This window comes from Ceratotherium simum, chromosome 17 (assembly GCF_057802395.1).
Source record: "Ceratotherium simum simum isolate JZ-2026a chromosome 17, ASM5780239v1, whole genome shotgun sequence".
In the NCBI taxonomy this organism is placed as follows: Eukaryota; Metazoa; Chordata; class Mammalia; order Perissodactyla; family Rhinocerotidae; genus Ceratotherium; species Ceratotherium simum.
Window position 1 is genome coordinate 51,865,631 of NC_141916.1, and position 13,197 is coordinate 51,878,827.

The 13,197-nt window shown below is 37.8% G+C and overlaps 1 protein-coding gene across 1 annotated transcript in view; it reads left to right on the forward strand.

The window, feature by feature from the left end:
* The first annotated feature begins 268 nt into the window (after positions 1-268).
* The window catches only part of LOC101406482 (pregnancy zone protein-like), a 49,941-nt gene continuing 37,012 nt past the window's right edge, over positions 269-13,197 (forward strand). Inside the window, exons 1-10 of the mRNA XM_014793845.2 lie at positions 269-351; positions 2,364-2,544; positions 3,305-3,458; positions 3,612-3,664; positions 4,231-4,251; positions 4,705-4,873; positions 6,581-6,665; positions 9,017-9,140; positions 10,853-10,967; positions 12,390-12,499. Coding sequence (XP_014649331.2) covers positions 269-351; positions 2,364-2,544; positions 3,305-3,458; positions 3,612-3,664; positions 4,231-4,251; positions 4,705-4,873; positions 6,581-6,665; positions 9,017-9,140; positions 10,853-10,967; positions 12,390-12,499 — 1,095 coding nt within the window. The remainder of the gene's footprint in view (positions 352-2,363; positions 2,545-3,304; positions 3,459-3,611; positions 3,665-4,230; positions 4,252-4,704; positions 4,874-6,580; positions 6,666-9,016; positions 9,141-10,852; positions 10,968-12,389; positions 12,500-13,197) is intronic.

Sequence of the window (13,197 nt, forward strand, 5' to 3'; positions counted from 1 at the left end):
ATAACTGGAGCCAGTGTAGCCTCAAAGTACTATTTTCCAAGCACTTAGAAAATTTGAGACAGTGGAAGAAAGAAAACTGATGGTCATGGGAATAATCTGGAATTGATTTTTTTATACTGAAAGTAGTTAATATGTTACAAAAGTAAATGGTTAGCAGTTTACTTTAACTGCCCATCAGATAAAATAAAAACCAGTGATTCTGGAGCAAGAACCGAGTTCAAGGAATCACAGGCTCAGACTCCCACAATTTTCTATTCCTCTCCACACCATGAGGGGAAATCAACTGCCCAATCCAGTCTTGATTCTCCTTTTCCTGCTCCTTCCCAGAGATGCTTCAGCTACTTCAAAACCGTAAGCAAGATTTCTATAAAATTCTATTGCCCTCCTCTTTCCCATTGTGTTATCTACTTCTTGATCTCTGTCTTTTTATTTATTTCCTGATCCCGTATGATATTATCTGTTGTCAAAAGGGCTTGGAAGGGTTGGTAAGTTGTTATTGCTCATATGGAAAGAGGCATACACCAATTCTAGAAAACTCAGAGACATAGGGCAGTAACATTTATGAAACATTCACCAAATAAGAATACAGAATTTGACAACACTTATCCTATAAGAATATAGAATTACTACTCTTTAAAAAAGATAAATTCTTTGTTGGCTCCTGAAAAGGGCTGCAGTGTCTAGGCCATTGTGAAGTGACTCAGTGCATTGTTTTCCCCAAGTCAAGGATTGCCAAGATGGATGCATGACCTACAGACAAGCCAGGAATTGTGTGTCAGTTCACTCAATCCTTCAACAAACCTCTGGGGCTGGCATCAGGTCTTGGGAATATACAGATTAACAAGATGTGGACCCTGCCCTCAATAACTCACAGTATAGAAAAGAGAGAGATGGTGCACAGAGAATGAAATACAGTGCAAAAACAGAAGCAGGCATTGCAGGATTCTATGAAAATAGTCACAGAGAACACCTAACTCCTCGTGGGACCTGATATAAGCGAAGGGGCATTACCAAAGTCTGTGTAGAGAAAGTTACTTTTGAGGTAAGTCTTACGAACCAAATAGAAGTTTTCCAGATAGACAAGGCTATTTCAGAAAGAGAGAGGCATGGGCAAGCAGAGGATTGCAAAGTGCAGCATGTTTGGATGACTGTAAATGATGGGCAAAGAGTGACAGGAGAGTGATAGTTTCTGCTGGGGATGTAAATTAACATGCCTGGTGATAAGCCTAGCTAGGCTTGGCTTGTCTTCCATCACTACAGAGTGAAAGAAAGAAAAGACCTAAGGCTGCTTCTGGAACAGTAGTGAAAAGCAATTCAGCTCCTTCCCATGTATTAAATATTGCCTCTTTAGTGATTCCTGGAACAAAGAGATTCATGGTATCATCCATATGAAACCCAAGACCACGTGCAGACAGGTTCTTAATGGTTTCAATGATGATTAATTGGTTAATCACATTTTTTTGTTACTAAAAAAATAATTTTTTTTTCAGCCTTTTGACATATAATTGACAAATAAAATTGTAAGATATTTAAAGTATACAACATGGTGTTATGATATACATAATATTGTGAAAGGATTTCCCTTCATCAGGTTAATTAACACATCTATCTCACGTATTTACTCTTTTTTTTTTTTTTTTTGGTGAGAACATTTAGGTTCTACTCTCTTGGCAAATTTTGGTTATACAATATAGTGTTATCAGCTATAGTCACCATGTTATATATTGTATCCTCAGACCCGATTCATCTTGTAAGTGGAAGTTTGCACTCTTTTACCAAATTCTCCCTGTTTCCTCCACCTCCCAGCCCCTAGCAACCACTTTTATACTCTCTGTTTCTTGAGTTTGAGATTTTTTGACTTTTTTTTTTTTTAATTCCACATGTAAGTGATACCATCAAGTATGTCTTTCTCTGTCTGGTTTATTTCACATAGCATAATGCCCTCAAGGTCTATCCATCTTGCAGCAAATGACAGGACTTCCTTCTTTTTTAAGACTGAATAACGTTATATATATATATCACATTTTCTTGATTGATTTCAAATTTCTAAATTTGAAAATTATTTCTATCCAAAATACATAATAACTCATTGATTGCTTATCCATAGCTTATGAATAGGTTTACTAATATCATGAGGGTGAATATTTCCACAAGAGAAGCATATTAATGTTTAACTTGTTGCGGTTTCTGAGTTTCTAAGGTCTTTTGGATTGGCCTTTGAAGGATACACTCCTCTACACTCCTGCTGGAATCTAGCTCTGTTCTATGACTGGTGATAATAGCAAAGATTATCTAGAAAACAGCCACAACAATGATGTCTCTTTAACCCCTCCATGGTTGATCCAGACTCCTCTTCTCCACAGGCAGTACCTGGTGCTGGTCCCATCACAGCTCTACGCTGGGGTTCCTGAGAAGGCCTGTGTCATGCTTAATCACCTGAATGAGACAGTGACACTGAGTATAACTCTGGAGTATGGCATGCAGGGCAGGAACCTCCTCACAGACCTGGTGACAGAGAATTCCTTCTACTGCCGCCCTTTCCTTGTCAGTATCTCTCCTTGGGATAAGAGAGATCCTTAGAGAAAGAGCATGTCAGTTGATGCCTTGTATTCTGACCTCTAGCAATAAAAAAGCATAATAAAGAAAAAGTGAGGCGTACAGAATGAATTTCAAATTAGATTCTAAAAATGAAAGTTCTACTGAATATGCTTACATAATATTTACCAACATAAGTAGTGAAATATACAAAAAGTAACCGTAGTTATAGGAAGGATTTTGTTTGCTCTTAAAGTAAACTTCTGAGGTAAATAATGTTCATGCCATTACAGACATAAACACTGAATTCATAAAGTTAAGTTTCTTATCTAAGATCTCACAGATAGTTGATGGTTAATGTACTGCTCTTGTAGCCTTTTATTACTTAAGGTATTAAATATTTACTTATCATACTGGCTTATTACTAATGACAACATGTAACGTTGCTGACCATTGGAAAATAAAATTTAATAATTATCGTAATACCACCATTTTGCTGTGAAAATGTGAGCACGTTATTTCCTTCATTGTCCTGATTGATTGAAGAATTGGTTCATTTTATTGCAATGGCATTTTCCCTTTAATTAAATCAATGAATTGTTACTGTTATGTTACAAAATTATAATAATCTATAAAACAGGGGACATAATCCTCGACCTTATCTCTTACTAATTCTGACGGGACTAACCAGAGAAATGAGAAAACCATAAAGGCTAAGACATTCAGATGTGGGTCTGGGCAGATTCTTCAGCTCACTTCTATCTTACAGATTTCAGAGTTGCCATCTTCTTCAGCGTTCATTACTGTGCAGGTGAAAGGGCCAACCCAGCAGTTCATAAAGAGGAAGCCAATGCAGATAACAGAAGTAGAGAGCCTCGTCTTTGTCCAGACAGACAAGCCCATCTATAAACCAGGACAAACAGGTATAGGAAACCAAATGAACAAGGGCAATTTTAAGGAAGGCAGGAGTGGTTCTCTTTACTCTGCAGTCATGGAAATCCTGCATGTTGTTACCTGTGTGATTGCCCTGGATTCCCACTGGAGAGTTTCATGGGAAATATATCTCTGTGTTTCAGTGAGATTCCGCATTGTCTCTGTGGATGTCAGTTTTCATCCTTTGAATGAAACGGTGAGTCTCATTAACAGTGGGTGAGGTTGAGGGAAACAGGCCAAAATTTAAAGCCCATTCTTTTAGAGAACCTGCGACCAATATGAGATACTTAAATGTACCATAGAAAAATCTCATAAGGGTCCCACTGTTGGAGAATAAGGGAGATCAGTTCATCAACTACATCCTTAAAATAAACTTTCTGTTGAAATCATCCTCTTAAAGACCCAGTTATTTTTATTGAACGAAAGAAAATAAGTGCATTTGATTTCTCTCTTAGAGAAATGGAGAATTTCTCAGAGATAAATATCATCTGCAAAATAAACTTATTATTTGGACCTTTTTACCTAAGTTTAGGTTTCCTCAATTGTACGTTATTTCATAAAAGGAAATTCATGACTTCTTAAGAGATGTACATCCCAAACTAAACATATAAAGTGCTGTGAACCAAACTGGGGCACATTTCCTTGTTTGGACAAGAAATATGCAGACTCACTTCCTCTGACCCAGATATTCTATCAACGCTGATGGCATGGTTTTCTCTTTATAAACTCTATCTCATACTTATTCTATTTCTTTCTTTTCAGTTCCCAGTGGTTTACATTGAGGTAAGTAATATGTATCTCATTTAGAATGAGGACTTACTACAAGTTATGTTAAATTGCCTCTCTCCACCTCCTCCCTCCCCACTAGCACTTCACCAAAACTAAACAAACACTGTTTCCTCTATCTCAAATCCTTTGGAGAGTGGATAAGATGCAAGTTAAGGAACAAAATTCACTAAGATGATGCAATTTAGTGACTCTTCCAATATTTCTGAACAAAATGGATATGCATAATCTCAAAAAGAGGTACTGTAATCTGTAATATCTCATAGCTGGTAAACTTATTGCCCTTTTCTCAGTCTAGAATTCCTAGAAAACTTCGCTAATACCTTTGGTGCCAATTTACCAACCATCTACTATCTAACTCCCAACATCACCCTCCCTGAAAAGCTGTTCTTCTATTCAAAAGTATATATTTCAATTGTTTCTATGAAATCATAATGTTTTTACCTATAGAATCCCAAGAGGAGTCGAATTTTCCAATGGCAAAGTCTCAAATTGCAAGGGGGACTTAGCCAGCTCTCTTTACCACTCTCAGCGGAGCCCGCTCTGGGTACCTACAAAGTCGTGCTGCAGAAGGAGTCAGGGAGAAGAATAGAACACCCCTTTGACGTGAATGAATATGGTAAGAATTCTGCATGTGTCCAAGACATTTATGAAATTAGAGTATTAAGACTGGATAGTTTTTACACATAGGTGACAAGTGAAAATTGAGCATACAACAGTTGAAAATTAGCAAGCTTTTTTATTTACCTAAATATTTGCTAAACACTTTTCATGCATTACCTCATTTAATCCTCACAACAGCCCTCTGAGGAAGATACTATTTTATCTCCATTTTAAAAATGAGCCTATCAATACTAGAAAAGTTAGTAATTTACCAAAATCAAAGAGCCAATAAGAGAGATTTTAATAGGTCCATTTGACCTTATTCAAACATAAATAGCTAGTCAATACATTGTGTTATCTACAGGCATCTGTTGATTTATGTCTTATAACTGAAGGTGTTTCCTGGGATTGTCTCTTGGCTGTCTATAACCTACACCTACACTACCTTAATCATAGTAATCAGACAATGAAGCCATCTTATGAGTTATCAGTTATGTGGATTTTCTAATGTAAATGAAATATATCATGCCATGGATGAGGAGACTCATCACAAAAACATGATTCCTAAAACTCACCAGAACTGCCATGAGGATTATAGAAGAGGGATTTATTTATAGGAATAACTAACCTTATACAACTGTGGGAGAGGGTGGAAAAGCAAGGATCCAGCAGGAGGAGCTGGTAGATCAGAGGAAATTACTAACCAGTTCTCCTGAAGCCGTTGGTGGGGATGGATAAATCAGAACTTGCAAGGGCACCTTCAGCTGCCAGAATGGACCATGAAGGGAAACTATGATAGAAGAATCTATGGAAGGCTGTTGCCTCTTCAGATCTACCACTGCAATATTTCTGTAACCAAGTGTCTGGTGGTGAGCCTAGGGCCTCTGTTAGTCAGCAGGAACTAATAGTTGGGAAGAAGAGCTGGACACAGAAAGGGAAAAAATAAGGACAAACTGGAACCTACTGGCCCCTCTGCACCTGGTGCCACATCTAACCATGATGATCTTCAGACACTAATGATGCTGCTTTTCTTCCACCTTTGAAATCTTGAAGAAATTCAGAGGAGATTTAGGAAACGCAGTACCAGCTTAACCAAGTTAACGTGGTACAAAGTGCCCATGGTTATAAACAGCATCTCTGTTGTCAGTAGTAGCCCTGCTGCTGCTTATTGTAATTGAAATCAGTTCATGTGATCCAATGTTATAGGGTTCTATAACAGAATCATTGGCCAGCCCTGGTGGTCTGGTGGTTAAGATTTGATGCTCTCACTGCCACGTTGGCCTGCATTCATTTCCGGGTCAGGGAACCACACCACCTGTCTGTCCGTGGTTCCACCTGTGTGTCGGTTGTCATACTGTGGCAGCTGCAGGTTGCTGTGATGCTGAAAGCTATGCCACCAGTATTTCTCAAATACCATCAGGGTCACCCATAGTGGACAGGTTTCAGCGGAGGTTCCAGACTAAGATAGACTAGGAAGAAAGACTTGGCCACCCACTCCTGAATGGCCATGAATACCCTATGAATAGCAGTGGAGCATTGTCTGATGTGGCACTGGAAGGTGAGAGGATGGCACAAAAAGGCCTGGCAGGGTTCAGCTCTGCTGTACACAGGGTCTCTAGAAGTCAGAATCGACTCAATGGCACTAACAACAAATAGAATCATTACTAATACTTGCAAGATCTCCTCCTCACTCTCACGTCTCTTTCTCTTCTATTGACAACAGTTTTGCCTAAATTTGAAGTCCAAGTGAAAATGCCCAAGACAATTGGTTTTCTAGAGGAAGAATTTTCTGTATCCGTCTGTGGCCTGTGAGTTGCATTTTTTCATCTCATTTCTATTTCTCTACTCTATTTGTATTGCAAATTACTGGACTTTGAAGTGCTTTAATTAGGGAAGGAATGGCTCTCTCTCCAACTTGCCGGAGCCCTGACTAGGGAGCAGAGGTGGCAGCATATGACGTTTCTACTACTAATAAAATCATTTACTGAACACTTAAAATGTGCCAGACAAGGTTTGAAGTGCCATGCACTTATTAACATTTTTATTCTTACACTAACCCTGTGAGATGGGGATAATTATTGTCCTCAATTTACAAATGAGGAAACTATAACACACAAAGGGTAAAAAACTTGCTCAAGTTCCTGCAGATAGTAAATGGCAGACTGGAATTTAAATCCAACAGTTTGGCTCCAGACTCTGAACTCTTCACAGTTATTCTACATTGCTTCTGCAATTAAAAAAAAAAATCTAGCTTCATGAAGCATTTATATATCCCAGACTCTGTGCTAAACTGAACCCAGCCATCCAGCTCTGAAGCTCATGCTTATATCTTCTGTGCTATTCTGTGTCTTATTATCCCACTTTTTTTTTAATTGCTCCCAGTTTCTTAAACTATGAAAGTTAGAAAGAAGCTAAGCAGGGCCGGCCCTGTGGCTTGGTGGTTAAGTGCGCGCACTGCGATGCTGGCGGCCCGGGTTCGGATCCCGGGTGCGCATCGAGGCACCACTTCTCTGTCCAGCCTGAGGCCGAGTCCCACATACAGCAACTAGAAGGGTGTGCAGCTGTGACATACAACTATCTACTGGGGCTTTGGGGGCAAAAAATAAATAAAATCTTTAAAAAAAAAAAAAAAAAAAAAAAAAAAAAAAAAAAAGAAGCTAAGCAGATTCTCTATCTTAAATGCTGGATATATAATGTAGAATTAAAAATGCATGCCATAGTTATTTCTTCCCTGATTGACTTTTAGTGCAGTAGAGCATCCTCCACATGCACTGAAGAGAGAGACTTGCCCTCTTGCTTTTGAGAACAGCATGAGAAACATACTTTCATCCTTATCACCAATTTTCATACTTTAAATTGTTCCATCAGAAGGAAAGTCTTTTGATTCACATGCAAACGTAAGATTCAATAAAGTGATTGAAAGTTAGCAAATAATTTACTTTATCAGCACTTTTAGAAATTTTGGGGGAAAAAAAATCAAAAGGGTAAGCTTGGGGCTACTAAGGCCAAATCTCACCTACCTCATAGTTTGGACTAAAGCAATAGGTTCCAAACTTAAGTGTGCCTCAGTATCTATGGAGGTGCTTAGTTAAAATGTAGATTCCTTGGCCCCACCTCTAGAGATTCTAATTATAAATCTGAGGAAAGATTCAGGACTCTGAATCTCAGCACATATCTCAGGTAATTTCAATGTAGGTGGTCCATAAAGCATACTTTGAGAAACAATAGACTAAGTCATCATGTCTTAGGCTGCCATAACAAAATACCACACACCGGGTAGCCCATAAACAAGAAAAATTTATTGCTCACAGTCCTGGAGGCTGGAAAGTCCAAGATCAGGGTAGCAGCATGGTCACGTTCTGGTGAAGGTTCTCTTTCTGGTTCATGACTGGTGCCTTCTCGCTGTGTCCTCATCTGGTAGAAAGGGCAAGGAATCTCTCTGGGGCCTCTTTTATAAAGGCACTAATCCCATTCATGAGGGTTCCACCCTCATAATCTAAGTACCTCCCAAATGCCTCACCCTCTAATACTATCATCTTTGGGGGTTAGAATTTCAACATATGAATTCTTGGAAGACACAAACATGTAGACCATACCACATCATATCCTTTCATCAGATTTGGCAGAATCAGGCTAAGTCATTATGATACTGTTCATTTATAACATTTTTGTTCTATAGCTGGTGCTTTCCCATTTACATTCAGTTACACTCTTAAAATACATATGAATTAGGGAGAACTTAGAAATATACTCTCCACAAATCCTTAGTTTTTTCCCTAAAACAAACTCAGGAGGTGTTGTCAAAGCTGGAATAATAACCTAGATAATCTGACAGCAGAGAAAGAAGGAAATAAGACAGGCTTATAGTAAAACCTCAACTGAGAGGGAGGCAAGATCTGAGAAAAACCACATTGTTAATTTTCCATTTGGAAGCATTTAAAAAATATTCAGTATTTTCTCTTAGAGTTATAGATGTATGCCCACTTAGATAATTAAGACACAATTTCAGTATAAGCACTTCTAAAGTACAAATGCTGTGTAAGGAAATACAATTACTGTAAATGAATAAGATGAATATATGAATGGATCAAATCATGTGAAAAAACATCTGAGTAATTTACATTAAATATCTTTTTGTATGACTGCTTTATTGTTTTAGATACACATATGGAAAGCCTGTCCCTGGTCTGGTGACAATTAACATATGCAGAAAATATTCACGATACCATTCCAACTGCCATGGAATACATTCGCAAAGTATCTGTGAAGAATTCAGTCAACAGGTATATGGAAACCACTCTCCCCAGGACACTAACGCCAGATCTTGTTTTTTTGTGGATTATAATAACAGAGAATACAATACAATACAGTATTGTATTGTCAATACAGTATTGTATTGACAATACAATACAATGGAGAGTAGTGTTTGAAATAGTGACCTAGGAAAATTGTGGAGTAAAACAAACATTGTAAGATTGCCTGGCAACATTAGAAGCCCACTTGAGGGTTCGGCTCATGGATTTTTAGTGGTATTTATTTGGCAAGTTTTGTAATTTCCTTCCAACAGCAATCAACATGCCAGGTATAAGGGCATAAAAGGATGTAGAAGTATAAAAAAATTGGCTTTTATCAAAAGCTAATTTGGGCAGATGTTAAGAATTTGGCTAATGGGCGAATCAAGTGACATGCTATGGAATCTAAACCACATAAGGAAGAATATGAAACCAGCATCACAATGAGGAGAGGGAGACTTGGGGGGACAATGGACTGGAGGCCTCGATTACATCACAGAAGAAGTGTAATAAGAATAACTAAGGGAAACAGCAGAAAGTAGAATATGTTATATTAAAAAATGAAATGTATAAGTTATTGATTTCAGAGGAAGAGTACGTAAAAGTCCAGGGTGTTGCAATGTGAGCGGACACGTCAAGATATGGAAAAAATAGTTATCAAAGCTGAAGAGAGCAAATAAATGAAAGGTTAGGGTGATGAATATGATGATGAATGTCAAGATAAACATTGATAAGCAAGATAAACCTGAGAGGAATCTAGCTGCCAAAATCTTTAATATATCAGGGACATCAGAATTGATTTTTATTCTCAAGTGAGTCATGACATCTCTATATAAGTAAATTAAATATGATTAAATTTTATTATGTAAATAAGTACAAAAATGAAAACAAATCTTTATTAAAATACAGATTTCAGGGGCCGGCCCAGTGGCGCAAGCAGTTAAGTGTGCGTGCTCTGCTGCAGTGGCCCGGGGTCCGCCAGTTCAGATCCTGGGCGCACACTGATGCACCGCTTGTCAAGCCATGCTGTGGCGGCATCCCATATAAAGTGGAGGAAGATGGGCACGGATGTTAGCGAGGGCCAGTCTTCCTCAGCAAAAAGGAGGATTGGCAGATGTTAGCTCAGGGCCGATCTTCCTCACACACACACAAAAAATACATATTTCAACATTTAGCTTGGAAATGTGATTATTATAATGATTCATCTATTCAATGAATATAAATGTTTTTATTAATGTTCTGGATGTCAAGAAAATACAATCCTTAGTTGATATTTAGGTGGAGACGATTACAGAGGCTTTTTAGAAGATGTTATGTCTGAGTTGAGTTTAGAAGAGCAGTAACTGTTGGCCAAGGTAAGAATGGGAGAAAGAATGTCATCATTTGAGGAACAACATACACAAAGAGATAGAATTATAAAATCCTGCGACCCATTTGGTAACTCTAGGAAATTTAATGTGGCAGAAATGGAACAGGCTTTCAGAAGACACAGGGGAGGAGGCAAAGGTTGGCAATGAGTAATTCAACGATTAATGAAGAGATTTTATGTTATTTTTGAGCTTAAGAAAGGATAAGCACCCAAAAGATAGTCGGAAAATCTGTAAAATTTTCTTCTATAGCCAACAAAAAATGTATATAAGTTGATAACTGACTTTTTTGATAGCAAATCAGAGGACCCAGAAATTCTCTTCTTTTCTCTTCAGGCAGACAATAAAGGCTGTTTCACACAACTCGTAAAGACTAAAATATTTCAGCTGAGACAAAAAGGGTATGACATGACATTACAAGTGGAAGCCAAGGTCAGAGAGGAGGGAACAGGTTTGCATTATTTTTAAATATTTATTAATTCATTAATTTATTAAACATTTATCAAACTTCCATTCCAGGTAAAAAACACTTTATAGTTCTCAAGAACTATGCAAATGACATGCTCCCTGCTCTCAAGGAATTAGAAACCTAAAAAGAAATTATATATATGTATATGTATATATGTATGTGTGTATAAATAATAAAATTTCCACAAGAAATGTAAAAACTAAGGGCCAAATGAGTATTAAGAAAGATAATTATTTCTAATATAGAGCCAAGGAAAGCTTTATAAAGTAGCATTTAAACTGATTTGTATGGAATGGATAGTATTTTGAGAGATAGTGATGACTGGGAAAGCATGATAAGCATAAAACAAATGTGTTTGGTTTCAGAAGAATCTGAAAATGTAGGCTGGTGCTAAGGTGTACAGAAAAGCAAATCATACACTAAAGAGGTTAGACTTTCTTATGAAAAGCATTGGGTATCTTCAGATATATTTGAGGAGAATGACCTAAATAAATTCATATTTTTAAAAGATAATTCTAGCAGACATGAAGAGGACAGGCTAGGTGAAAATGTGTTACAATGTGATACGTCAGAATACTATTCAAAGATGAGCCAAAGATTTCAAATTTGGGGTCTGGGAAATGGAAATGCCATTAACCAAAATAAGGAGTAGATGAGAAAGAACTATGTTAATGAGAATGTGTCAAAGATAATTAATTGTAACTTGAAATATCAAAGTGTAACTTGATTCATTCAGTGGATAATTTAAAAAGAAAGCCAGGGCCCGCCCGGTGGCATAGTGGTTAAGTTCGCGTGCTCTGCTTCGGCATGTAGCCCAGGGTTCACAGGTTCGGGTCCTGGGCATGGACCTACACACTGCTTATCCAGCCATGCTGTCGCAGAAGTCACAGATATAAAGTAGAGGAAGATGGCCACAGAGTTAGCCCAGGGCCAATCTTCCTCAGCAAAAAGAGGAGGATTGGCAACAGAGATTAGCTCAGGGCTAATCCTCCTCACAAGGAAAAAAAAAGATCTCTCTGAAGAAGTAGTGATAGACATTAAAGCATATTTTAAGCCAATGTAAATAATCACTTTGTATGCAGAAAGTTGTGGGGGAAGGGCATGGATGTGAGAGAGACAGAAACAAAGATGGAGCAAGGTCACAGAGGAGATGAGAACTTCATCAAGAACATAGGTGGAACAAGCAGAAAAGTTCAAGAATTAGGAATAGCAATATTTTTTATATTGAAGGTGATGATAATGCCAAATTGCTTGTATTTTCTGTGTGTGAGAAATTCTGGAAAGAATAAGAAAAGGGATTCTGAATGGTATTTTGTCATGATGGAGCAAAGCTGTTATGATGAGTGGAGGTGGAAGGTGAATTGAATACATAGAACAGCTCAACTTCACTTGCTTTCCTTTCAGGGTTGGAATTAACTGGGCATGGATCATGCGAAATCACAAATACCTTAAGCAAACTGAAATTTACAAGAGTGGATTCACATTATAGACGTGGGCTACCTTTCTTTGGGCAGGTAAAATATCTTTTGAATATAATCATAATTTTGGGATGTGGCTTTTAAGAAAATGAGTCTTTGTATAATAAAATCAAAATTTATTATGAAAATAAATGTTTGTTTAAAGTAAGAAAGGAAATTATAGCAAATTACTTGCTTAAAAAGCAAATACCATCACAAAATACAGAAAAATAAAGCATACTTGTATTAAATGTTTTTTTTTTGAAATGTATAAAAGTCTTATTTTATTCAGCTACTCAACTTAAAAATGGCCTTGTTAGGGGCCAGCCCGGTGGCGCAAGCAGTTAAGTGCATGTGCTCTGCTGCAGCGGCATGGGGTTTGCCGGTTCAGATCCCGGGTGCGCATCGACACACCACTTCTCGAGCCATGCTGTGGCGGCATCCCATATAAAGCGGAGGAAGATGGGCACGGATGTTAGCCCAGAGCCAATCTTAATCAGCAGAAAAAGAGGAGGATTGGCAGATGTTAGCTCAGGGCCGATCTTCCTCACCAAAAAAAAAAAAAAAAGGCCTTGTTAAAAAGGGTGTATTCACATTTTCAGTGAATGGAGATCTAAATTTAATTAATCCGTTGGCTTGAAAATGTTTGGAACTTTTTGTCATTCTAATGGAATCCTAAAATAGAGTCTATAGGCAGCCCTTTACTTTTCTCTACATTCAAATCCTATGTCTCTTGTTCAGATTGCCACTTTTTA